The 27521-nt window shown below is 40.4% G+C and overlaps 2 protein-coding genes across 3 annotated transcripts in view; one reads left to right on the forward strand and one right to left on the reverse strand.

Moving 5' to 3' along the window:
* Positions 1-16592, forward strand: part of PAK5 (p21 (RAC1) activated kinase 5) — a 287807-nt gene extending 271215 nt beyond the window's left edge. The window contains exons 8-10 of one of the 2 annotated variants that reach the window (XM_017523951.2): positions 11552-11677; positions 13322-13456; positions 16074-16592. In XM_017523951.2, coding sequence (XP_017379440.1) covers positions 11552-11677; positions 13322-13456; positions 16074-16229 — 417 coding nt within the window. In that variant the 3' untranslated portion in view covers positions 16230-16592. The remainder of the gene's footprint in view (positions 1-11551; positions 11678-13321; positions 13457-16073) is intronic. The other variant, XM_017523952.2, reaches the window with a different exon arrangement.
* A 7546-nt stretch (positions 16593-24138) lies between these two features.
* The window catches only part of LAMP5 (lysosomal associated membrane protein family member 5), a 16058-nt gene continuing 12675 nt past the window's right edge, over positions 24139-27521 (reverse strand). Inside the window, exon 6 of the mRNA XM_017523953.2 lies at positions 24139-25020. Coding sequence (XP_017379442.1) covers positions 24842-25020 — 179 coding nt within the window. The 3' untranslated portion in view covers positions 24139-24841. The remainder of the gene's footprint in view (positions 25021-27521) is intronic.

The raw sequence follows: 27521 nt of genomic DNA on the forward strand, positions 1-27521 counted from the left end.
GTGGTATCAGCTGAGCTCTCTCTTCCAGTTGCGATCAGCTTATGGTTATGGCCTTACTCATTTGCTAGGCAGTCAGCTGGCTCTCAGCAGGGACAGTGCAGGTGACAGGTCCAAGTATTACTCACATCCCAGAGTAGCCCAGACTTATTCACACAATATCTGTGGCAAAGTTCCCCAGAGCAAAAGAGGCAAGTCCCGATGTGTAGGCCCTTTCAAATCTGCTTATATTGTATTTGCTAAATATCCAAGCCCAGACTCAAGGGGTGGGGAAATGGACGCTACCTCTTGATAGGGGAAGATGCAAAGTCACATTACAAAGGGGTGCAGATACAGGGAGAAGAAGACTGTGTATGCATTTTTGCTCAATCTCCCATACTGAGTGGGGCAGCTATGAGAAAAGGTCAAGAATCCCCCCTGGCCTGACTCAGGAAAGCACCTACACAAGGCTCCGTGGTCTCAGAATGTGATTTGCCAAGCATTAAACTGGTCTACAAGGACAGTTTCAAGCCAGACTTTCTCTGTTTCTAGAAATTTATGGTACAGGTTTCCTTGCTGTAAGAACATATCCAGTATCAAAATCAGAAATAAGACTAAGATAAGAAGTCATTGTTTAATCAGCTTACTTAAAGATCTCCTCTCCCTTCAATGTGCAAGATTCTTAAATCATTTGATTGTCATTCTCAAGAGCAGAACCTTTCTCTTTAACACCTCCTGCACCCCTGTGTACCCAGCAAAGAGTGCACAGAAATAGACATATTGTAGATGTTTTAGTCCTTATTGGTTTGTTCCCTCATTCATTCACTGAATATTTACAGAATGTCTACCACGTGTCACAGACAGTTCTAAATCCAAGGGATGAACAAAGCAAAATCACTTCCTTTAGTGAGCTTATTTGGGGGCTGGAAATGTGATGATAAACAATAGATAAATAAACAAAATCCCCACCAAACAAGGGGTGATAAGTACTAAGTTTCCTAGGATTAATTTAGGCATAGTAAGAAGAACAGGGAGTGATGGAAGGGGTAGGGCTCTGATATGGAGGCTGGTCAAAAGACTCCTCTCGTGTGGTGGCATTACAACAGAGACATGGGGGACTGGACCCTGTGGCTGCCAGAGACAGGAGCATTCCAGGCAGAGGAAGCAACAGCATGTTGAGTGGATCTTGTGCCTCTTGGCCATGTTGTCCAGAGTTTACTCATTCATGTTAAGAACCGTGTAACTCCAGCGGCTTCTCCAGTGTCTATTGGGAAAGGAAACTTTTAACAGAGAGCAGAAATGGAGTGTGGCTACTCCAAAAAAAGGCTAAGAGTACATTTTTATACTAGTCTATTAGTGTACAACATTATATAGTGGAGAAGACATTTTCAATTATCTATTGCTGTTATTTATAATGAAACATCTGAACATTTGTCAACAGTCCTTATAGCATTGTCTCTCATGGATCCCAGGGTTGACTAAGCTCAACAAAGCAGCGCTGCTTTGACTTGTGGTTAGATAATGCCTGGAGCCAGAGTCATCTGTTAGTCATCCTCACTCACATGTCAGGTAGTCAATTCAGGCAGGCTGGCTGGAACTGTCACCAGAACACCTACAACATGGCCTCCCCATGTGGCTTGAGTTTCCTCATGGCATGGAAGCTGGTTCCCAAGAGTGTTTCCCAAGAAAACGAGGAGGAAGTGCATGCATTTTTATTGCCTAGCCTCAGAATCACATAGCATTACTTTCACTATGGTCACAAGCCCTTACAGATTCAGGGAGCAGGAGTATAGAGTCTTCCTCAGTGTGAGAAAAATTAAGTCATATCGTAAGAAAAGCTCATGAGATGGGCAAAATTATTGTTGGCATTTTTGGAGAATACTGTCTGCCACACAAGATATGTTGGGTTCTCTTACTGTTTGGAGATGTCCAACATCATTAGCTTTTGAGAAATGCACGTTAAAACTACAATGAGCTATTCACTGCACACCTAGGAGAATGACTAAAATGAAAAATAGTGATAATAACACTCATTCATACACTACTCATAGGAATTAAAGGCATGGCCACTCAGGAAAATACTTTGGCAGTAATTTTTTAAAACCAAAAATGGACTTACCATACAACCAGCACTTGCACTCTGAGGCATTTATCCAGAGAAATGGAAACTTATTTTCCCACAGAAACTTGTACACAGATATTTATAGCCGTTTTCTTAATAATAGCTCCAATGTGGAAACTACCTAAATGTCCTTCAAAGGGTAAATGGTTAAACAAATAGTATTAATTAATATATCCATATCATGGAATACCACTCAACAATAAAAACCAACAAGTGATACACACAAGAACTTGGGTGAACCTCAGGGAAATTATACTGAGTGAGAAAACACCAATCTCAAAAGGATACATACTATAAGATTCCATACACACACACACACACACACACACACACACACACACACACACACATTCATGAAACATCATAATTATAGAAATGCATAACAGATGAGTGATTGGCAGGGGTTGGGGGTTGTAGGAATGTATCCGTAAAGAATACACGAGGGAGTCCTGTGGTGATGTTGCAGTTGGGTATCTTTATGTTGGTGGTGCTTATAGTAGGTTGGTGCAAAAGTAACTGCCATCACTTTTAATGGCAAAACTGCAATGACTTTTGCACTGTTTAGCATAGTCTTCCAGACTTCCTCAGCAAGATCAAACTCTAGTTGCCCACCATAGTAACTCGCCAGTTAACTAGCCTTCCCTTGGTTAGTTGACTGGTTGGCCACACGAGACAAAATTTCAGAGTATACATTTATACACTACACAATGAATTCATGTATAACTGATGAAATTTGAATACGTTCTACAAATTGTACGTAATCAATTTATTGGTATTGATATTGTACTGTAGCCATGTAAGATGCTGATACTAGTGAGAACTGGGTACATATTACAACTTCCTGTGGATTTGTCATTACTTAAAAATTTAAAAGTTGGCTGGGCATGGTGGCTCACATCTGTAATCCCAGTGCTTTGGAAGGCTGAGGCAGGAGAACTACTTGAGCCCAGTAGTTCAAGGCCAACCTGGGAAATATATTGGAGACCCATCTCATTTCTACAAGAAAACTAAAAACTTAGCTGGATGTGACTGGATGTGGTGGCACTTGCCTGTAGTCCTAGCTACTCTGGAGACGGAGGCAGGAAGATTGCTTGAGCCCTAGAGTTTGAGGCTGCAGTGAGCCACGATCATGCCACTACGCTCCAGTCTGAGTGACAAAGTGAGAGCCTGTCTCCAAAAAAAAATTTTTAATTTAAAAAATTTTTAAAAGTTAGGAAAAATTACAGAGAATTGCTCAGGTTTAAAATAATGAATACTCTCTGTCCTTTTAAAGGACTAGACATATTATCTTCTATCAACTAAGAATAAGCCATTCAATTATTATCTATGGCATAAATAATATCTAACAAGTCACTAACTTGTGTTAAGAAGGGATAATGTGGTGTTTGGGATTGAAAGAGGAAAATAAATAAGTATCTCATAGAGTGGCTTAGGAATTAATGATGTAATTTGTATAAAACCCTCAGAAGTACACCAGGTACAAGGTAGATACTAAGTCAGAAGGCATTTCCTCTGCCTTTGTAATCAAGTGTTGTGTAGAATCATCATGACCTTTCCTTGGCCTAAGGTCAGCATTTGAGAAATGAATTACTTAGGGGCCAGTAAGCAGTGAGTGATTTTTGACAAATTCATTGGCTGGAATTCAAACCCATGACCTACTAAATCCACTAAGTTTTGGAAAAGAGACACACACAGTGGTCTTTATGATCTCTTTTTCTTTTTACTATAAATTGATTGCCACAAATCAAAACTTGGAAGATGTCATATAAAATTCCAGGTTCTTTCTTCCTTGAAAAAGCAAAGGGTCTGGCAACACTATAGCTAAATTCACGCATGGCGGTAGGGGAAGTGGTATAAGGAGGGTGAGTTGTACCACAGCACATGCTGTTGGTGCCCCGCCCCGACCTTCCCGGAACTTCCTGTTTCAGTGATCACTAGCTTCACCTCCAAATGCCACCATCTGCATCTTTATGCCTGAGGACTTTTTCTGGCCACTGTTACTGCTTTTTCCATACAAGCCTGGTTAGAAATTCCAGGGAATTAATGTTCAACCTCCCCAGGAGCAGCCTGGAAGCCAGTGCTGGGAGTTGGTGTATTAATACCCCAGCTCTCTTATTCTCAGATGGAATGACTGTGAGATTTTTGTTCTACACAGCCTCCCAGACTTGCTTCCTCAGCAAGATCAAGCTGCGTTTGTCCACCATAGAAACTCACTTGGTAACTAACCTTCCCTTGGTTGATTGACTGGTCACTTTCCCTTTTTTGCTGTGGTTCCCCATTTCACTGCTAGTATTTGCTGTATCTGAATCCTTGCTTTGGGGTGCTCTTCTAAAGGAGCTCAAACTAACATGGTTGTATTGGTCAGGGTTCTCTAAAAGGACAGAACTAATAGGATCGATGTTATATAAAAAGTTTATTAAGGAGCATTAACTCACACAATCACAAAGTGAGGTCCCACAATAGGCCATCTGTAGGCTGAGGAGCAAGGAAACCAGTTCAAGTCCCAAAGCCTCCAAAGTAGGGAAGCTGACAGTACAGCCTTCAGTCTGTGGTTGAAGGTCAAAGAGTCCCAGAGCCGAAGGATTTGGAGTCCAGTGTTCAAGGGGAGGAAAGCATCCAGCACAGGAGAAAGATAATAGGCTAAGATGTTAAGCCAGTCTAGTCTTTTCATGTTCTTCTGCCTGCTTTTGTTCTGGCCAGTCTGGCAGCTGATTTGATGGTGCCCACCCAGATTCAGGATGAGTTTACCTTTCCCAGTCCACTGACTCAAGTGTTAATCTCCTTTGGCAGCACCTCACAGGCACACCCAGGAACAATACTTTGCATCCTTCAATCCAATCAAGTTGACATCCAATATTAACCAACACAATGGTGTTCAGACAATGCAGTATGTTTGTGCCCTGCTCCCACAGAACGTGAAATTGGGATAAAGGATGGTAAGTGGCCACAGACCTGCAACCAGGGCCTCACGACCATTCCTTCCATTCCCTCTTTACTTTCCCCTGATCATCAGCAGGAAGTCATTTCTCTTCAGCAGGGGTGCCCACCCGTAGTGTCCACCTGGTCCTCTCAGTTTATTGATATGACTTGCCTGGCTCCCTTAAACATTTGAATTTTGTTGTCTCTCAAATAACCAGAATTTGAGCATTGAAGAAGACCTGAAGATTATCTCTCAAATGCTCTTCTTAAATAAGCAGAGGCTAGCATATGACTTGACTTGCTAAAATTCATTCTGCTTTAATATATCTGACCTCTGTCCCTCCTCCCTTCCCTGCTACTCCACAGAGGTAACTTTTCCTACTGCAGGAAGCACAGCATGAAAGGTCAGGAGACCCAGGATTGTGTTTGCCTTTGGCACTGCTGTGCAGACTTGTGGCAGGGCTGGCTAATGTCTCTGTGTCCCATTGGTTTAGCCTCTCTGGTGCCTCCCCTCACCTCTTGGATATGGCAGCTGAAGAAGTGGACCTTACGTAGAATTGGAAGCACCATCATCAGACTGGCCCCTTCACTTCCCTCTCTAAGTTCCTTTGTCCTTGGGTCATCTCCTTAAAGCAAAAGTTCTCAAACTTTGCTGAGCATCAGAACTTGCTGGAAAGTTTAGCAAGAAACACATTCCTAGGCCCCACCCCCTGAGATTCTGGTTCAGTCAGGCTACGTGGTACCCAGGAAGCTGCATATCTAACAGGCTAACTGGCGAGGCTGATGCTACATACATTGCATATTGAGTACCGTTGCCTTATAAGGAAGCACCCAGAAACCAAGCACACAAGCAGCCCTCTTTTGCATTAGCCAAGACCCTAGAGCAGACACAGAATTCTTTAGAGTGCAGGCCATTTACAGGGCAGGTGTTTTTACATTCTATCTTTAAACCTGTAGCTGTCCTGTGGATAGACTCTCTTTTGCCCACCCTCACTCCCCTCAACCCTCCACCATTCTTTGGTGGGACCCCTGATTCCTAGCCAGGACACAAGAGAGGTGGATAGGATCTCATGTTTAAATAGCAGCTTTGTCTGAGCTCTAAACTAAAGTTCCTTGTGTGGCCCTTGGGTAACAAGCTACATTTTCTCCTTTTAGGAGGTGGATAAACGTGCTAGCAGTAGTTCTCTTAGCCTAGCTGCATCAATGAGACAAAGGTGGTTTCCTAAGCAGCCCAGTTGCACAATTCTATCCAAAGTAAGGCTCAGCTTAGCATCTATATGATTTGCTTTTAAGATCTGCCTACAGTGCTTTATTATACTCATTACTTGAGTTCTCATTATCTACTTGTAGATTTATTTGGACAAATGTTGTGTGCAATTATGTTCTTTTACAAAATTGTCCCTTTTACGTACTTGGAGAATAAAGAATTATGCAAAAGCACTTACACTCCTACAGCAAAAGAACAGACCTCACTTCCAAGTGTCGAGTTTCAATTGCTCATCTCACAGTTTGTCAGAGAGATGATTATTAGGATGCCATATTTTGAAGGGTTTGGGTATTTTTCATGTCAGCAAAGAGAAACCGCACTAGAGATATTGAAATTTAAAACTGCCAATACCAAAATGCTGATACATTCACCTCCTCAATCATTTGGGTTTCTTAAGTTTACAGGCAAACAAAATGTATTGGAATGTTTGCTCCTCCTCTGCTCTCTGTGTATTGGGGTTGCCAATTTACTCACACCCTAGTTTTGGAAATAAACATACACACACACATACATATCCCACACCACAATTATACTTTCCATGTTTCCTAAAACTAACCCAGACTTCTTCACAACATTCTACTAGCTTGATTATTTTTTTAAATCTCTATTTTAATTCAATTCATTAATTTTAGTTGGCTTGAATAATTTGAACATTGCCTATCAAAGTTTGACTACATTATTATGAGGTATAAATGATACCTTTATAAACTCAGTCTTTCAAATTTAACCACCACCTACTCCCTCCCCCCCAACCCTCACTCATTCCCAGGCTGGAGTATGGGAGAAGGAGAGACAAGCATTGCCCGTGGGATCTCAGGTTGAAGGAGATAGGAAGCATCTTTGTGTTCCTCTCTCCTCCCTGTCTTGGTGTCATTGGACTCTCCTGCTACGTGGACTGGCGAGCAGGTAGCAGGATTGACTGTGGATTGACTGGTCCTCTCGGTGGCTGGGCTGTCCGGGGGCGCACATCTGCTGTACTTCACAGCTGCAGCCTCTTCACTCATGGGTTGAAAGCTGCCCTGCAGGCTGCCTCCTTGTCCCAACCACAGGCTTGAGCCAGGCCCTTCCCCATTACCTCACTGAAATTTGGAGGAACTTCTGCATCCCTGCACATCCCACACAGGCCATGGGAGCCAGTAGCATTGCCATGAGCTCACTTCCACCCACACTATTGTGCCATGTCTCGGTGGAATATGTTTTACTAGCTGCTGTAAAATGAAAAAGTATCTGAGGTAGGCGTCAATTAATTTAGAAGTTTATTTTGCCAAAGTTAAGGATAGGTCCAGAAGAAAAAGAAAGCATGGCTTCATAGAAACTGTCTGTGGCCTGTGCCTTTCCCCAAAGATGAATTTGAAGGAAAGGGGAAAAGTGGGCTGGAGGGGAAAGAGGGAGCGTATGGTCATCTACTTGTCGCAAGAGAGAAGGAGCAGGTAGGAGAACTGTCAATTATGTATTTGTCTCATGCTCAGTAAATGGGCACTTTACAGAATATAATGTGAATATAGAGTTGCTACCTGTGGTCATACCTATGACCTGTAGCTGTCTGCTTAGGAACAAAACAGAAGGCAGCTTCTTACAGGACTCAGCTTTTAGCTTAATTTTTCCTCTTGGAAGAGTGAATTGGGGTCCTGAGTTTTTCTTTTCCTTTCACACTGGGTATGGCCAAGGCTATTGTTCAGTCAGTTTCATTAGTGTGTCTACAACTGTTTTTTTAAAATATTGCAAGATTTTCATGCTAGTTGGTTGACAGCCACTGCTTTAAGTCCTTAAGGGTATCCCTCATCACTCCAGCCCCTTCCCAAGACCCTCCTCACCTCATTTCCCAGGGTAACTCTGGGACTTTTCTTGACTTTATATCTAGGTTCAAATTGGCCTACATTAATCTGGTTATCAAATATTTTTAATATTACCTCTGAACATATGCTTGTGGAGCTTCTCCTCTCCCTTATTTGAATGGGGATATATGCAACATAGATATTTCTGAAGCCCACAACCATCTGCTTGGAGTAAAGAAAAGTGATACATCATAAGGAGGTTGGGACCCGATATAGTCAACATCACTACTTTTTCTCCCTTTTTGCAAATAATCCCAGACTACAAGGGGTGGACTGTAAGATTTTTACTTCTGTGCATTTTCGTGTCCTCTTACAATAGGGCACCAAGGATTATGGACGAGCTATCATGGCTACAAGGCCCTCTTCTTCATTCTACATGGGAAATTCTGTGATCTGAGTCCTCTGGGGTTGATTCTTGATAAGCAATTGAGAAGATCACGTCTCTACTAAACCAGCTTTCTCTAGCATTTCACTGGGAATAATGTAACCCTTCCAGTTCAAATCATACCACTGTTGCCCAAATCACTGGCCTTAAGCCAATTAGTGAGAATATCATGAACAAGGAAATGAAAAAAGAAAAAAAACCACATTAATAATTTCCAAAATATTACTTTCATTTCATCTGTGTTCCAACTTTGATTCTAGAAACAGCTATCTTCAGTATGTTTTTGATGTTTTCAGAAATAGCTTCAATGTGTCTTCTGTCACCTGATGAACTATGTATGTATGTCAATATAAAATAAATCTAGTTGCATGTGTTATCTGAGTTTGTACTGTTTGCCCAGCACTTAAGGAACACAGTAAGTCTCTGCAATCAGAAAGCAGAGCTGTTGCCCCCGAGGAATGTCATCTCTAAATAGAGGCAGAAAATCAGCACCAGAAAACAGTTCAGGATTGAGTGCTTGCCAAATTTTCTGAATTTGGAAAAGAGAGAGATCAACGTGGCCTTCTGAGAAGAATTCTGGAGAATGTTAGATTTGATAAAGCCCTTGATGTATGCCTAAGAATTGAATATGCAAGAAAAGCCATCAACAAAAACTCAGAGTTGGGAATACATTGTAAGATGACCTGTTTCTGATTTGCCCAGAACTTTCTGGGTTTTAGCCCTGGAAATCCTACATTCCAGGAACACCCCTGGTCCCTAGGAATGGTTTCAGTGTGTGCAGAAAGCCATGAGGAATGAGGTTGGCTATGTGAAAAGGCACCAGATTATGGAGGACTTCAAAAGCCATTCAGATGGACTGCAGAGTGTTTAGGTTAGCAGAAGGAAGACAGGGCATGGTGAAAATGTTAAAGTTTTTGTCAAAATGATAAAGAGATGAGACTGTGCAAATAAATGCCCCTTCATCCTTACTTGTTTATGTGACCTCCTTCCTCTTCTGTTTCTTGGCTGAACTGTGGTCTCCTATGATTCAAGCTATAATGTGTACACCAGTGGCCTGGGGATCTTTTTAAAGTGGAACTGTAACTTCAGTAGGTCTGGGTGGGGCCTGAGGTTCTGCAAGTCTAACAAGCTCCCAGGTAACGCTGCTGCTGCTGCTATTGATGAAGGTGATGCTTTAAGTAGCAAGACCCTGGACCCCACCCCACCTTCCTGAAGGGATGTTTTAAAATCCCTATCATCAGTTACCCTCACCCTCTCTTCTTTCTTCAACATCTACCACTCCAATAACTCCCTTCTTTCAGCCTGTAACTTTGTTCTTCAATACAGAGTGGTGGTTAAATTCCTGAATCTTGGCTCTTCCACTTACTAGTTCTGTATCCTTGGCAAAGTGGCCTAACCACTTCTATCCTTTGGCTTACTTCTCCGTAAAATTGAGCTAGCTCGTTAGTTTCTTGTGAGCAGTCAAATGGGATAATACATGTAAAGTGTTTATAGTGTTACCTGGTAGGTAGTAAGAGCTCAGTGAGTGTATTCATTTTCTAGGACTGCTATAACAAATTGCTACCAATTAAGTGGCATTTTCTTCCCTCTGCATGAAATGCATTCTCACAGTTCAAGAGTCCAGAGGTCCAAAATCAAGGCATTAGCAGTGTTGATTCGTCTGGAAGCTCTGAGGGAGAAGCTTTATGTACCTTTCTCCTGGTTTCTGGTGGTTGTGGCAATCCTTGGTGTTGGTTGGCTTGTGCACTCATCCCTCCAGTCTCTGCTTTGTCTTCACATGGTCTTCTTCTCTGTGTGTCTGTGTCCTCTCCTATTTTCAGTCATGGGATTTAGGGCCTGTCCCCAATCCAGTATGACCTCACCTTCACTAGTTATATCTGCAAAGACTCTTTTCCAAATAAGATCACGTGCTGTGGTTTGGATGGATGTGAATTCTGGGAGACATTCAACCCGCTAAAGAGAATGGCAATAATTATCATTGTCATCATTATCATATTCACCACATTTGTAACTGCTGGGTTTCTTCTATATGTATTAAAATACATCTCATTTCTTGAAAAGCAGTCTGAGTGAGATCTACCTGACTACTCTCGGGATTCCACCATCGACTCAGCCTGAAACTACAGACTAGTAGGGGCGCCCTCATTGCCAAGCGCAACAGCGGCTCTCAATTCTCACCTGGTTTCATCTCCCTGTTGGGTCCCAGCTGCCGCTGTCCCCATCTTGGCTTTCCCAATTTATTCTCCATTGTTTTGCTGATTTCTTAATATCTTTCTCTTCAGTCTCCAGTAATCCTTCAATTTCATCTGCCCCAGGTGCCCAGTATTTCATATATGGTCTTCTTTTCTCATGCTATGGCCCTGAGTCCTTAGGATAACCACCTTAAACCCCTAACAACCAAGTGCTGACACCCAAATTCTATGCCTGTTTCCACTTGCACTGATGTTCACGTTGGCAGCTTCAATTGTCATGGACAAAAGAACAAACCAAAAAGGGTAGGGGATCAGGTACTAAAAGTGACATTTCCACATCCTGGAGAAACAAAGGTCTTGCAATGTTTCAAGTATAGAAAAGAGATGGTTCTTTGAATTCATGGTACGTAGAAATCTAAATGTGCTCAACTCAAAAGAACCCAAATTACATCAGTTTGTTCAAAATTCGCATTGAGAATAGTAATTTGCGTATATGAAAACATCATCTGTTACATTAAATTAAACTTGTGGGCTTGGGATGTAACCATTTTTTTGTTTTGGGTGTATTTAATATGTAAAGATTTTTTGTTGTTGTTTCATCATTTTATAGAAGTAATGTAAGCAGCAGGAGATTAGATATTTGGAAGTCGATCCTGATGGGCCTGGGGGAAGTGTCACCATTAAAATGGACCATGCCTTTCCAATAAAAGGGTCTGACAGTCCCTCCTCTGATATGTCCAAGGCTTGTTGATGAGACTGTTTTGTTATCAATTTGAAACTCTCCATGTTTGTATTTTCATGTCTAGCAGACATTGTTTTAAAATTGCTAGTTTGTTGCATTTCTTTTCTTTTCAGATAAAGTTATCTGATTTTGGTTTCTGTGCTCAAGTTTCCAAAGAGGTGCCGAAGAGGAAATCGTTGGTTGGCACTCCCTACTGGATGGCCCCTGAGGTGATTTCTAGGCTACCTTATGGGACAGAGGTAAGGGGGTCACAGTCATAGAAGTGGCAGGACCGGGGGGCAGGCTCAGGACAAATTGGTTCTGAGATAGTTGGTGACCACAGAAGATGGAAGCAGTGACTTTTGACTCCATCTTTGATCCCCACTCACTAGATGAGACACAGAGTAAGTAGGCTGTGGCAGGAGGGAGCCTGGCCACTCCTGGGCCGATCATTGCAGTATTTATCCAAGAGCTGTTTATTGCAGTCCTACAGTGAACATTGTGGGAGAGTCACTTCAACTCTGATCCCACTCTCAGTGGCAGGGACACACAAAGCAAGGCAATGCAACTTGCAAAGTGGCTGAAGATGAGCAGGCATGAGGATCCAGAAGAAGGAAAGAGGATCAAAGAAAGTGCCACAAAATAGAGGTGATATTTAAATGAGCAACCATTTTCAACACAGTTTACAACAATGAAGGACCTGCACAGTGTTTTCTCAAAGGAAAAAAAAATTATATGTGAATATTATATCATAGTCAAAAACATGGCACAATTTCTGTTTCCACTGGAATGAAAACAATCACTCGTAATCATTTAAGGGGTAGGGCTTGGAAATGTGAAAATACAGGGCCAGAAGGAGTAGTGGAAGGGCCTTCTTAGGAAGTAATAGTATGGGTGGAAACTCAGAGGCACATAAGGCTGCATACAGGTGGAAGCCAAGGGGTATGTTTTGGCTAGGCATGGTGTTTCCACACATGATGGGGCAGATGGTGATTCTGGGAGAAGAGGAGCATGAGAAGACATGGCAGTGAGCTAATGACATTGGCATAAGTTAAGGCAGAATCTGTCTCTTTCTCTTGTTTGCTTGACCTTGGATGAGTTCTCGACTTGTTTTTCTCACTGTAGTCGTGAGAGATAAATTCTCGGTGAAGGTCACTCCAAGGGATAATAACAGCAATACATTGAACAGATAAGAGCTATACTGAGGCCGTAAAGGGGAAGTGAGCGGGACTGGGAATTTATAGCACAGTGATGGCTCCTCATTGTCCTGACTTCTCATTCTTTACTCAGAAAGAATTGCTTGTCATCTCCTCCTTTCCTTTTCTCCAATCCCTGAAAATGCTTTTGTAAAGCAAGGTTTTGTGCAGGCTGTTTTGAAATGATAATAAAAGGTAGGGGGAGGAAATTCCAAAGTAGGGGAGAAAAGAACTATTTTTAAAAGCAAGTTAATAAAGGAATCAGAATATATTCTGCGTGCTGCAAGGTAGCTCTTTGCAGTTTGTTACAAATATATCAAAACTTCCTTATTTGCTTATAGTTTAAATATAATTTTATTCTCTATTTTTATAACATTAAACTGGATGATTTTCTCATCTACCCTGATAGACAATTTACCACTAAAGTTAACAGAGTAAAAATTAAACTGCTAAAGGTTAGAATGTTAAGATATTCATTTATTTCTGATGGGTAGAACTTTCGTTGAATTTGTCCATAAAAAGCAAAGATTGTTAGCAAAAACTCAGTAACCCAGCAGTTTAGCCTATAAATCTGTATTGTAAATGTTGACGGGTTACAAATACCATATTCATTTATGAATGAGTATTGATCTCTTGGGTTCTGTGGACACACTTGACATTTCAGAATGTTCTCCTTGCCTGATCTAACCAGTGAGGTGTGCCTAACAGGTGGACATCTGGTCCCTCGGGATCATGGTGATTGAAATGATCGATGGCGAGCCCCCTTACTTCAATGAGCCCCCCCTCCAGGCGATGCGGAGGATCAGGGACAGTTTACCTCCAAGAGTGAAGGACCTACACAAGGTGAGAAGCAGCAGCTGTTGCTGAAGTTCAGAACAGTTTTTGGATTTTTAAGACTGGCTTATCACATGAAGCAGGGAGATCCTTGTTTATGGGCATGGACTTTGGAAATAGTCACTTAGGCTTGAAACTCTTTTCTTCCATTCTTTTACGGGGCGAGTAACTCACTCTTTTCTACACCAAAGTTCTTCATCTATAAAATGGGTTACAATTGGCTTCTATCCCAAGGGCTTGATTAGAAGAGTAAATCAGGTGCTCTGTGCCATACCCATTCACTGAGCAGCTGTTACATGCCGGGGATGTCTAATAGCTGGGGTTATCACCATGCATGACTCCAGATTTTCTGACTCTTATAGAGCTTGCTTTTTGGTTGGGGAAACAGATAATAAACCATAAACAAATGAATAAAACATGGTGCCTACTATGAAAAAAACCATGCTATGATGTGATGGAGTGCACAGGAGAGGGGATTGAAAGCTGGTTGTATGAGTCTGTTTTTACACTGCTGTGAAGAAATAGTCAAGACTGGATAATTTACAAATAAAAGAGATTTAATTGACTCACAGTTCCACAAGACTGGGGATGCCTTAAAATCACACTTACAATCATGGCAGAAGGCAAAGGGGAAGCGTGTCGTGTCTTACATGGTGGCAGGTGAGAGAGAGCACAGGGGAAATGCCATATACTTATACAACTATCAGCTCTCCTGAGAATCCCCTCACTATCTGGAGAACAGCATGATAGAAACTACCCCCATGACCCAATTACCTTCCACCATGTCCCTCCCTTGACATGCGGGGATTATAATTTGAGATGAGGTGGGGACACAGAGCCAAACCATATGACTGGTTTAGGCTGAAGAGCGAAGGAGGCCCTTTCTAGGGAGGGATCAGCTGAGCTGGGACCTGAATAGGAAGAAGATACAAGCCATGCAAAGATCTTGGAGAAAAGTGTCCCAGGCAGAGGGAGCATTAAGTTGGAAAGGTCTTAAGCCAAGAAAGAAGGCTTATATGGCTGGAGTAAGGTGAGCAAGGGGAAGAAGGTAGGCCTTGTCAAAGAGATGGGCAGGGGCTGGACTGTACAGAGCAATGAAGGTCATGGTTAATAGAATGCATCCAAGAGACCGAGTGGGGTCTTTCCTGTTTTCTAAGGATTGCCAGTTAGGACAAGCTCAGAAAATAATAATGCTCCATCCAAGAATCACCACTGTGGAAGCTGCCAGATTTCCACAGGACTGCTCAGAAGACCATTTCTGCAGGGCCACTACTATAAACACTGTCCCCATACACACCTCTCCTCTCATCTATTTCATGACAATAAAAAAGAGTGTGAGATGCCTTTTGGAGGAGAATTGTTTGTGATGGTAATATCTCTTCCTTCCTTACCCCGAAATCTTAGTGAAGAGCCCTAGTAGAATCACTCATATAGGTTGCGTAGACCTGCAAAAACAAAATCAAAACAGAGAGAGATTGAAATGATATTGGACTGGACTAAGTTTAAATAATGAAAAGTGACTAAAAATGTACTATGTGAAAATAGTCTCACATCCACCAAGTGCCAGTGTTCTTCAAAACCGTTTACAAGAACAGCCTTAATCCTAATGGTTTTAAAAAACTGGAAACCAGCCCACGGTTGTTTTCCAAATGGATAAATGATGTCTGGTATAATTGGACAATGAACATTACACGGTAATTTAAAAGATAAAACTTTTGCCGCACATCGGGGATGAATCTCACAGATACAGTGCTGAGTGAAAGAAGCCAGATGGAGACGAAATCACAATATATGACTCCATTTCGATAAATTACAAAAGTAAGCAAAACTAATTTATGCTATTAGAAATTAAGATAGTGGTGGCCTTTTGCTGGGGGATGGGGCTGGCAGGAAGGGGACCTAAAAGCAGCTTCCTAGAGTGGTAGAAAATTTCTATACCTTGATAGGAGTGGAAAGTAAATAGGGGTAAATGTATGTAAAAATCTATTGCACCATACGCTTAGTATTTGTGCAGTGGAAGCTGGGCATGGTGGCACGTGCTTGTACTCCGAGCTACTCAGGAGGCTGAGATGGGAGTATCACTTGAGCAAAGGAGTTTGAACCTGGGCAACATAGTGAGACTCATCTCTAAATATATGCATAATGTAAGATATACCTTGGAAAAGTAAATTACAAGACCTTCAAAGAAAAAAAAATTGAGATGTGTCAGACATCCTTATAGAATTTTGTTTCTCTTAAAGAAAAGGGTTCCACAGAGCCTGTGTGGCTGCAGTTACTAGAAAAATAAAACAGTTCCCTTTTTATACTTACTATGCTTCATCAAGCATGTGTGACCAGTACCTGCACATAGTAAAACCTTTGTAATAGCTGCTTTTATCACTGTGATTGCCACTGTTATTTTATTTAGTAAGTATTCATTCTTAGTTGAGCTGTCATTTACACCTATTATTTCAAACTTGAAAAAGGGAAGGAAACATGAAATGTTAACAAAGGCAAGACCTGCTTTTGCTTTCCTAACATCTTTCTGGAGTTTGAAGTTGTTGATAGATTGAATGGGGAAAACATTCTGGGGACTGGTTTGGGTGTCTATGTTAATCCTCAGATTGGTATCTGTGTGTTTTCACAGGTTTCTTCAGTGCTCCGGGGATTTCTAGACCTGATGTTGGTGAGGGAGCCCTCTCAGAGAGCAACAGCCCAGGAACTCCTTGGACATCCGTTCTTAAAACTAGCAGGTCCACCATCTTGCATCGTCCCCCTCATGAGACAATACAGACATCACTGAGCAGAAGATTCATGTAGGTGACAAAGCTAGATGAGGACATGAGAATAATTCAGGAGAACAAAAGGAAACGCAGAACATGCAAAAGGCCTGTGCATTCTAGACCAGCCAATTGGTGGGACAGTGTGATGACCGGCAGGGTTTGACAGACCAGGGCATCTTCTTGTGTCTTAAATAGGCATCTCTCCACTGAGAACTGGCGTGGTCTTTTGGAGCACGGCGTTAATAAGTCTTTATTATATTTTTCAGCCTTTCGTCCAGCAAATCAGAAGGACTCCGTACAAACTCCGTTATGATATATCCTAGCCACATGCAGGGTAACACGTAGGATTTTCTATATTGAAAGAATACTTTTCTGGCAAAAAACCAGGAGGTGGAGGTTGCAGCGCATGCCACTACGCTCCAGCCTGGGTGACACAGTGAGACTCTGTCTCAAATTAAAAAAAAAAAAAAAAAGAAAGAAAGGAAAACAAAAAGCACTTTTTTCTTAATGGTAGCAGTATAATGTATTTTGCAACGAATTTGTAATTTTTCTGTACGATAGTTTTGATAATTTATAGTACTTTGATGTCATGTAGCCATTGTATCAGTTGAAGTAATACTTGTTTACTAGCAGGAGTTTGAACAAAGCCTTTCCTACTTTTTTATCCCTTTAAGAGAACCAATGATTCTTTAGGAACTTTGAATACTGAATGACTCTCAATCACCGTCAGCTTTAGTAAAATATCTTTCTTATCCTAACAAGTGTCTTATTTGATGGAAGAAGAATTAAGAGTGATGGTGATAGTGTGCACATTTCATTAATCCAACCAAAAATAATGAAATAAAATTTGAGCCACAGTATACCACTCCTTGGGAATAAAGCTAAATATTTTTTAAAATCACATTTTCCATCAAGGCCTCTGGTAGCAAACCATTTTTTGCACACCACTGTTTCCCTCAGTGCCCTTTCTCAAATAGATACAATGTTCCCCTGTGGCCACATTTCCCTCCCAGGGAGCAATTTCAGTGCTAGGATCGTTGGACTCAGTTCCCCAAATAGAATGTTTCAGTGAGACCATGAGAATTCCAGGCTCACAAAGGGAGAGGATAGAACAGGGCAAGACGTTTGGTTTTGTTTGTCACCGTTTTTAAAACTCTGTATGCTAGCACACCAAACTCTTGTCTGTATTTACCTTTGTACCACAATATTAATCGCTATTGTTCATGTATTGTGCTGGAAGTCTGAACTGACTCTAGAGGATGAATTAGCAAGAGGGTATTTTACCAGGTATGATCTGACTTCAGTTGTGCCCATGTTATAATGTGTTTCCGACATAGGAGAGTCGTGCTGCTGTCTAGATCTTCTTGAATGTTGATAAAAATGAATGACTACTACAATACATTTTGTGTTGCTTGTTGGATGAATTTGCATGTTAACTGTAGGCCAATATAGATTTGCCGTTAAAACTCTGGAAGAGCTACATAGTCATCATTAGTTTCTATTAATTATGCATCAGAAAAAAGCCATTTGTTACCCAACTGGAAAAACAGAGGCTTTTCTTAACTATCTCACATACTGTAACAAATATGAATTTAAATTTGTGATAGCACTCTGGTTGCTCTAAGCATAATTAAGAATTTTTGTAATTAATAGGTTGCTAATTATTTATTACTGCTAAAAAGGAACAAAGGCATAAAATGACCTTCTACTGATTATATTTTCAGTTTTCCTTCAAACTGGAAATGCCTCCATAAATAGGATCTATGATTTTGTTTCATAAAACACAGCAAATCAATGTTTTATGTAAAATATTAAAGTATTAATATAAATATGTAAGAATAAAAACAATCTAAATCCAGAAAATGGCAGTCCTAAATGTTCATGAGACAGGTTATATTAATTTAACCAGGACTATGTAGAAGTAGAAAGAAAAGAAAAAGAAAATCTTTTTAAACCAGAACAAACATTAAAAACTATTGCAGAAAATAGTGGATTTTGGATTCCAAACATTTTTGACAGTGTAATGGAAATTTTTCTGTAATTTTCTTACCATCGGGTATTTTTTAAAGTATTCATTAAGTTTACCAAAAGTTACTGTAGCTTAAAAGGTTTTGTGAGCACTAACTATTGGCAGAAACTGCATTTGCAAATAAAAATAAATGTTTGCCTTTTCCCCATTGTGTTATTGGAAGCAGTCATTTCCCAAATTTATTTTCTTAAGTAACCAAGAATGATTTATTTGTGATGCTGGAGAGTGCAAATGAGTTGGTACAAAGTTGTATGTAACATCGTGATGACATGACCTAAAGACAAATATTCCCATCCCCAGAGGTTGTAAATAGTGTAAGATCATGATATAGATACCACTACTGAAAAAAAAATTATTAAATTCTGGAAGGCCAAGTTCAAGGAAAGCCAGGTTCAGGGCTAAGGACTCTCATTCCACTTCCCTGTTCCAAAGATGCTAAACTGATCTGAGAGCTCTTAACAAAAGATGGAAAAACGACCTGGATTCAAGAGGGTGTAGTGAGACCTGGGAGCCTAGAGAGAATGTTGGTCTTTCTCTTCCACTTTGGGTGATGAGGGGGACATTAACATTGATCTCATGAAGCTAGGGGTTGGGGGAACTTGTATATAAACAGCCAATTTCCCATCCAGAAATATTGGAAGGTGAAAACCCTCAGGAAGTAGCCTGAGCTAGCAGGATGAAAAAAAGCATTGTATATCGTGTGTCAGGGCAGACAAAGGTGGAGGCAACCTCCCCTAGACAGGTCTCCTCTGCCTTTACTGAGCATGGAAGAAGGCATGGAGTTTCCTTGACCATGTTTGATGGAACATGGAGAGTACAGCAGGGAATGTGTCAAACCACTTAACTAACAGGATGCTCAATCTGCAGAGTGCATTGGAGGCTTGCACCATGGGAGCAACTGAAGGGAGATATGGCTGCTTTTCTGCAGGGAGACAGGGTCAAGGTGGAGCTGATCCTTACTCTAAAAACCACATATGTCATCTACACAAAGACCACTCCAAACAGCAGAAGCTGTAGTTTTCAGCAGAACCAAAATGAGACTCAGTCCTCTCCCCTTCCTTTAATAGCATCTCCAAGGCAGCTGACTACAGCCAGCTAGTTTACTGGAATCTCCCTTCCCCACTGGTCCACATAGAATAGGGCTATGTGTTAGTGTGAGACCCCATGATTTGAAGAAGGTATTTAAGAGAAAGAAAGGGGGAATACGAGAGCACACCATGTACTCTGCCACTACCTCCCAGTTGCTACCCCTTCCTCTAGTAGAAGTTTAACAAAGCAAAGGAGAGATGTGTTATTTTTGAATTAGAATGAGATTGAGTTTCAAACTAGATTAGACAGATGGAGTCAGACTGAGTTACAGTCATGTTCCCTTTATCCCTGGGGAAGAACATATTTAATAGCAATCAGTGGAAGAGTAAATCATACCATGAAGTTAACAACTCAATGACTTCAGACTGCTTGGTCAAACTGATCAAATGAACAGTAGAATGTCATAAAAAAAAAAAAAAAAAAAAANAAAAAAAAAAAAAAAAAAACGGTAATGAAATTCCAGGCAGAGAAATGATCAATTTTGTCTGAAACAGATACAAAATGTATAAGCAGAAGAAATTTTGTGAAAGTGACATGACACAGTACAAATCCACATTGTGCAGTAAAATCAGTCCATTTGATCCTTGAAATGTGTGCATATTGAGTTGTGTTTCCAAGTCAAATGAATACGTTATCTTAGTGTAGGTGCTGCCAAAAGAAGAGCTTGAATAAAGTCTTAGACACAAGTACTTTATTTGGGAGATGATGTCAGGAAGACTAACATGGCAGAGTGGAGAAATGAGACAAAGAGGAGAACAAAATCAAGAAAGTGTATTTTAATGAATGAGATACTACAATAGGTAACTGGGGCTCAATCCCATTGGTGACCTTCCAAGAGACACTTGAGAATTGTCTTTCTGGAGGGGTGCACTGGCATATTTAATTATCTCCTATCTGTCATTGGCTGAAAATTGTTCCTACAGCATCAACTCTCCTTGCCCTGCACATAGGCAAAGTTTGCTCACTTTGCTAAAAATGACACAGCAAATGACCTCCAGAAAGGGCTGAGGGAACATGAATGGGACCCTGAGAGCATCTCCTATATAAATGGATCTAACTAAAAACAAAAAGAGGATGTGAGAAAGTCTATGGGTTGCTGATCAAAATATACTGTTTTAAAAGCAAAGACATTTATTATCCTGAAAGATTTTTTCACATGGCAAATGCTTTGATCATTATGCCTCATCATTGTCAGCATTTCTAAAAACATAAAGCTAGAAAAGACTTAAAGATCTTATATGATTCACCTTAGCTAGGTTAACCAAGGCCCCGAAGGGTTAGGTAATGACAGTACATTAATCATAATACAGGTTGAGTATCTCTTACCTGAAATACTTGGCACCAGAAATGTTTTGAATTTGGGATTTTTTTCAGATTTTGGAATATTTGCTCTATACTTACCAACTGAGCATCCCAAATCTGAAAATCCAATGTCCAAAATGCTCCAATGAGCATTTTATTTGAGCATCTGACATGATGCTCATGATGCTCAGGAGCTGTTTCCTGGGACTGAGGGAATCCTGCGAAGAACCATTGAAAAAGTTTTAAATTTGGAAGCATTTTGGATTTTAGATTTTTAGATTTGGGTTGCTCAAAGTCTACCTAAATAGACAGTTATACACACATGCACGTGTGGGCATACACACACACACACACACACACACACACACAAAGCACGCACACACACGACATTATTTCAGTTCCATGAGGACAGGAGTCCTTATGTGTTTTGTTCACTGCTGTGTTCCGGTACCCAGAGCGGGGTCTAGAAAGCACAAGATCAGTGCTAAGAAACACTTATGATCTCATCTGTCATGTGTGCCTTTGTAAACCCTTTCCCAGCAGACAACCTGACAGGTTCTGTCGCTTTAAATGACAGCTGAAGTACCATTGACCCTGGACCTGCTTGGATGTCTGAGCTTATAAACTCCTTCTCAGAAAAGTTTTTTAAATGCATAAAGTAAAATACATAGGCTTACAAAAAAAACTGATTAACATATAATTATCAAAATTTTAAGATGTGGCTATAATGCATAAAGTAACAAGATCTTTTGATGGGTCAAATAACTACCACAATTTCTAAGTAATGAGTATAAATGATTCTTTTGTGATATAGCTGGCAAATGTAAGGTGGCTATTTCTACTGATGGCAAATTCACTGGTCTGCTTCTACTGCAGGGGTTTAATGCCCATGTTCACCACTGAAGGAGATTCTACCTTTCATTTGAGGTTAGCAAAAACTGGAGGTGTAATTTGTTCCCATCCAAGTCCATAAACTCTGACAGATCCCCTCATCCCAAAACTGATAACCCCTGAGTGGTTTACTGAGCTGGAGTGGAGAGGAATCCCTGCATACAAATTATCTGAATCCAAAATAAACTGACATAGAAAACTGTGGAAGTCAGATTTAAAGCTTTTGTATTAGTTCATTCAAATATTTCATGACCTTTTGTTAGGCAGGTAAAATTGGAACATACATGTTAAGAACTGTGCTAGAAAAATGCCACTAATGATAATTTTTATAGAGCCTCTCCAGTGTGACAGGCATTGTGCTGGGGACTTCCAGGTGCTTCATGAATCTTCAAATAAATTTACAAGGATGGAGGAGTAGCTTCATTTTCAGATGAAAAAACATGAACCCAGAGAAGTTCAATAATTTAGATAATGTTGCACATACTCTGATAGTAAAGGCTTTTTAACCAGAAGTCTTCATATTTATTCATCAACATCTCCTGGGGAGCAAAGTAAAACTGCAGGTTCTAGGGTATCACCACAGAGATTCTCAATGTCTGGGATGATGCACTAGAACAAACATCTTTCAAAGGCCTCCTAGGATGACTCTAATACAGGATGCCTTTGAATGCACTTTGAGACACAATGATTTAAGCTATATCTGGCTCAGGTGGCTTGGTGTTTGTTCCGGGGAAGTGCTTGAGCTCAATGCCAGTTTGAACCACCTGCCTGGTAAAACTCATCCCTACACAAGCAGCTGGCTGCTTCACCCAGACTCTGCAGGCCACTCCTACCATCTTTCCTCCTCTTTCTCCATTCGTGTTTCTCAGATTGAGCGTCTGTGGCGGTTTATCTGTTTGTTTTCTTCCCTGTCTCTGAAGCTTGAGAAGCAATGCAGATAAATGAGCCATAGCCTCATCCTATTCCTGGCCCAGGAGCAGCTGCAAAATGTAGGACAATGGCAACGACAATGGGCATGGAGAGGGTCCAGAGCTGAGGCCCAGAGTGGAGTCAGTCTCTGAGCTGGGAGAATGCCAGGCACCGATGCGTCCTGAGACCACTGCTCCTGCTCTGCGTCATGAGGCTCCTCTTTATCATGTTTAGTTGATAATAAAGATGAAAGGGCTGACAGAAATAAGGCGAGGTTCAAAGGCAACTAGGCTGAGTTTGAGACGTAATTTTAAAATATCTAGGTAAAAATGGCATGGTAAACAATAATGATAATCATAACAGTAATTTAAATAATGGCTTTTTATGCATCCTGCACATAACAGGTAGAAAAATCACTGATATTTGTATTCCAGAAAGATTGAAGTAGCTTAGACACAGGGATGTGGTCATGAGTCAACACTTTATAAAAAGCCAGGGCACTGTGACATTTTGAGAATGACATGTTGTGTGTTGCTTGTTCTTCTGTCAGTCCTTCCCTGTAGAAACTAAGGTCAAGTTTATTACTTTATAGGCACTACTGAGCCTGTACTCAATAGGTGCTTGAAACAATAGTAGGTCTTATGTATATTTACATAACAATTATGTAATTACATGACAATTCCAAAACTAATAATAAGCCTTATGTTTTTTGAAAGCAAGTTTAAAAACCACACACACGAGAGAATTTTCAGATATATGACTTAGAATGTTTTAAGGTTTCTTTTTCAAAAGGGTTGTAGAAGGGAATAGTAATTTTTTGTGAAGCCCTAGGTAAATCTGACAGTCCATTTCTCCCCTAAATATTCAGATGGTTCCAAATAAGAAATTAAAAAGTTTTAAAAAAATTACATGGGATGCTAAAAAGGAAAGGGTTTGTCAAGTTTGAGGAGCAGTGGTGAGAAGATCACAGATGAGTATAAACATGGAGTTAAACATCTTTTGGAGTTTTCATTGGCACCAACGGTATCTTTGTGTGTGTGCGTGTGTGTGTGTATGTGTGCAACATGCAATTTTTATGAGGAATTGGAGATTTTCCCTCACTGGTAACAGGCAGACACTGAAGAGAGATCATGAAGATTAAAAGATTGTGGTTAATAGAACAGCAAACAAATGGGTAATAGAACAGCAACTGGATGATACTTAGTGAGATTGCTGGGATAATGAACTTCTGAAGATGCCCTACTGTGAGCAGTTTGAAGACTTAGGGAGAGGAATTCATGAGCTGCTTCTTATATGGTGGATATTGTATCTGTGGAGGGAGAAAGTCCCACTCTAAAACCAGAGAAAAGATATTGCCTACTCCCACTCAAATATCCTGGGAAAAAGTGATTATTTAGAAAGTGAATGAAATTCAAACTATGTGCATTTCTCTAGGAATTTTCCTTCAAATAGAGCTCAATTTAGACTACTGTGTCCAGTCCACCTTTTTAATCCAAAGTGAAATGCCAAACTCAAGACCAAGAACCACCAGAATAAATCCCTGTTTTTTCACCTAGAAAAACCAACTTCCACCTCATTGATTCCCTGCCCTCTCTTTAATTTTCCTCTTGCAAACATGCAAAAGCCATATTCATCTTTTCCTCTTTCTCCTCTAAATGCCAAAGAAACCATTTTAGCTTTGTTTTCTTGTTTCAAGAAAGCAGCCAAAGGCCAGAGAATAGTGTGTTTTAATTCATTTCAAAAAACAAACTCACACGGATTGATTCTTCAGGTCCCCCGACTTGGACCTGGCACATTGAGACGTCCAAACAACTCTGCATAGTTACATTAGTCGTGTTCTTGTGCTGCAAAGTCACTGGATGCGGGTAGCAGTGAAACATTCCCAAGACAATCACTAAACATGCAGAATGCCAGCCAGAAGCATGGATCACTTTCAGGGGTCTTGCTGCAGGAAGCATGAGGTTGTATTTTGTGTGCATTGACAACTGTATAGAATAAGCCAGCTGTGTCCAAGGGAGCAAAGCACCCCCTGTTCTTCTGAATTTAAAAGGGTTTCCTCCTCAAAAGAGTGTATTTTCAATCCCTAAATTTTGGGGCCAGATACAGCTTCAAGTGGCACCTGTTGCTCTTTGGAGAGCAACATGGCCACCATGAGCATGAAAGCTGTCTGAGCTCCTCCCTCCTTCCTTCCCAGCATGGAGAGAATAACTGCCATTTCACCCTACAAATCCAAAAGAGTCTCCCCCATCCCTGGGTTTAAGCATGGACACAAGCCAAGCAAGCCTCGGATACCCAGGCCTGTTTGATTGCAGCTATGTTGGTGTATTCCATGCACGAGGTGGAAAAGTGCTTTTGTTATTCTACCTGATCCAGTTGGGGGAGCAGGAATGCAGGGTGCCTGCCTGATGGCCCCTAGCCCATGTGCTTATACTGGGATCTGTCCCGAGGGATCTGCACCTGGTTGGCAGTCATTTTGTGGTGGACGTGGTAAATTGCAAGTGTTACCACAATGACGAGGCCCAAGATGAGACCCAAAATCAGGGGCAAGGTTTCTTCCAGTTGCTCCCGCTCATCCACTGGGCATTTATGCTCTGAAATGGAAAAGAAGAAAAGCAGTGAGCTCTGGTCAAAATATTCTGTATCATAAGTTCTATAAAACAAAAAGGAAATGGAGGTAAAAAAGATTTCTCAAGGAAGCTTTGGGACTATTTTTCAGAAACAGTTTTCCCTAACCAAACCCAAGGTTAACCACTTAATATTTCTACGTAATATGTAATACAAACACATCGATTAAATAGGACAACATTTAGTTATTGGATTCCTGGCAGATGTCAACCAAACATCCAGATAATTTATAATTTATTTAAATGTTCAGAGTTTCACCATTAGATACAACCATCACCTTTTAAATGGTTGACTTATTTTTAACCTTTTATTAAAGTGATATGTACACATAAAGAAATGTATAAAAATATATAATTTTCAAAAAGACTGAAAATACCAAGTGTTGGTGATGACGTGGAATTACTGGAACTCATAATACTCTTGTTGGAATATGTTGTGACCAATCTGCAAAACTATTTGATAATTTCTAATAAAGACAAACATACCCGGCATTCCATTCCTAGTATTTGAAAACATATGAATGCAAAAAGACTCTAACATAAATGTTCATTGCAGCTTTATTCATCATAGCCTAAAGGTACAACCAAAATGTCCATCAAAATAGAATGGATAAATCGTGGTATATATTCATATAATGGAACACTAGTCAATAATACAAAGGAATGAACTATGGCTACACATAACAAAATGGATGCATCTCAGAAATATTATGCTGACAGAAAATTGCCAGACACAAAAGAGTGTATATGTACTGTATGATTCCATTTATATGAAGTTCAAGAACAGGTAAATAATTGTGATAGAAGTCAGAACGTGCTTACATCTGGGGAAAGAAAACACAAGGGAACTTTCACCTGCGATGGAAAACTATCACCTAGATAGCTCTTATCTAGGTGATGTTTACATGGTTGCAAATATAGGCACAAAAGCATTGAACCATACACTTTAGATTAGTTCATTACTTTTTTTTATTGATACACACTATTCATACATATTTATAGGATGCATGTGATACTTTGTTACATGCATACACTGTAATGATCAGTTCTGGGAATTTAGGATATCGGTTACCTCCAGCATTTATCATTTCTACGTGTTGAGAATGTTTCAAGTCCTCACTTCCAGCTGTTTTGAAAGGTACAACATATGGTTGTTAACTATAGACACCCTACTCTGCTATTGAACATTAGAATTTATTCCTATTTAACTATATGTTTGTACCCATTAACCAATCTCTCTTTATTCCACTCTCCCCAACACACACACACACACACACACACACACACACACACACACACACACACGCAAACACACACCCTTCCCAGCCTCTGGTATCTCTCTACCTCCCTGAGATCAATCTATTGAGCTCCTACGTATGAGTGAATGCATGCAATATTTTTCTCTCTGTGCCTGGCTTATTTCACCTAATTCAATGCTCCAGTGCCATCCATGTTGTTGGAAATGACACAAACTCACAGTTTTCAATGGCTGAATAGTATTCAATTGTGTATATACACCACATTTTATTTATCCATTCATCTGTTGTTGGACACTTAGGTTGATGCTATAACTTTGCCATTGTGCCTAATGCTGGGATAAACGGAATGCATGTAGTATACGTAAATTATACTATATTTTGTAAGTAAGTATAGAGTTTGATGAATTTTTACAAATGAACATCCCATGTAACCAGCATCTAGATCAAGAACACAAATGTTTGCAGCACCTCAGCGTTGATTCATTTTCCCCCTCCTAAAATTCAAGATAGCGTCACAGTGCTGAGTCTCCATTTTTTACCTTCTAGCAAAGGTGGTTATTGGGAGACCTTCTAGTGCTCAGATAGTTTGTCAGGCTAACCAGAATTGCATTCCTAGAAACCAGAACAGGCTCATTTGCTTCTAGTGGGTAACTGGTGACCTTTTAACCAAAATCAGGAGCCACGAGTGAAAAATAAATAAGCTTTACATGTCTCTTCATAAATAACAAGTTTTTAAGTCCAGATGACCAAATAAACATTTATTAAGTACCTACTGTATGCGAATTTCCTCCTGAATCCCTATTAATGTAGTCCCTTCTCTTACCTTGCCTGAGATCAGCAAAAAGGAAGAAGGATGAGCTTTCCTCTCTAATAATAACAATTAATGGAGACTTACTTTCACATGTACATCTTTTAAAAGCTGTATGCTTAACATTCCTAGTCCCTAAATTAACAGTCAGTTCTAAGCACAAAGATTATCTCGTTTAATTCCTATAACAACCCTCTGAGGTAGACAATATTATTATATTCATTTTACACATAAGGTAATCAAGTCATAAAGATGATAAATGAAGTCAGGGGTAAATGAAGCCTGATCTGAACTCAAACAACTTAACACTGCAGTTGGGGCAGCACTTATCGGACCTGAACTACCGCCATTAAAAGGCTGCAGAGTCCAGGCGCGGTGGCTCACGCCTATAATCCCAGCAC

The sequence above is a fragment of the Cebus imitator genome, unplaced genomic scaffold (assembly GCF_001604975.1).
Source record: "Cebus imitator isolate Cc_AM_T3 unplaced genomic scaffold, Cebus_imitator-1.0 Scaffold31, whole genome shotgun sequence".
Classification (NCBI taxonomy): domain Eukaryota; kingdom Metazoa; phylum Chordata; class Mammalia; order Primates; family Cebidae; genus Cebus; species Cebus imitator.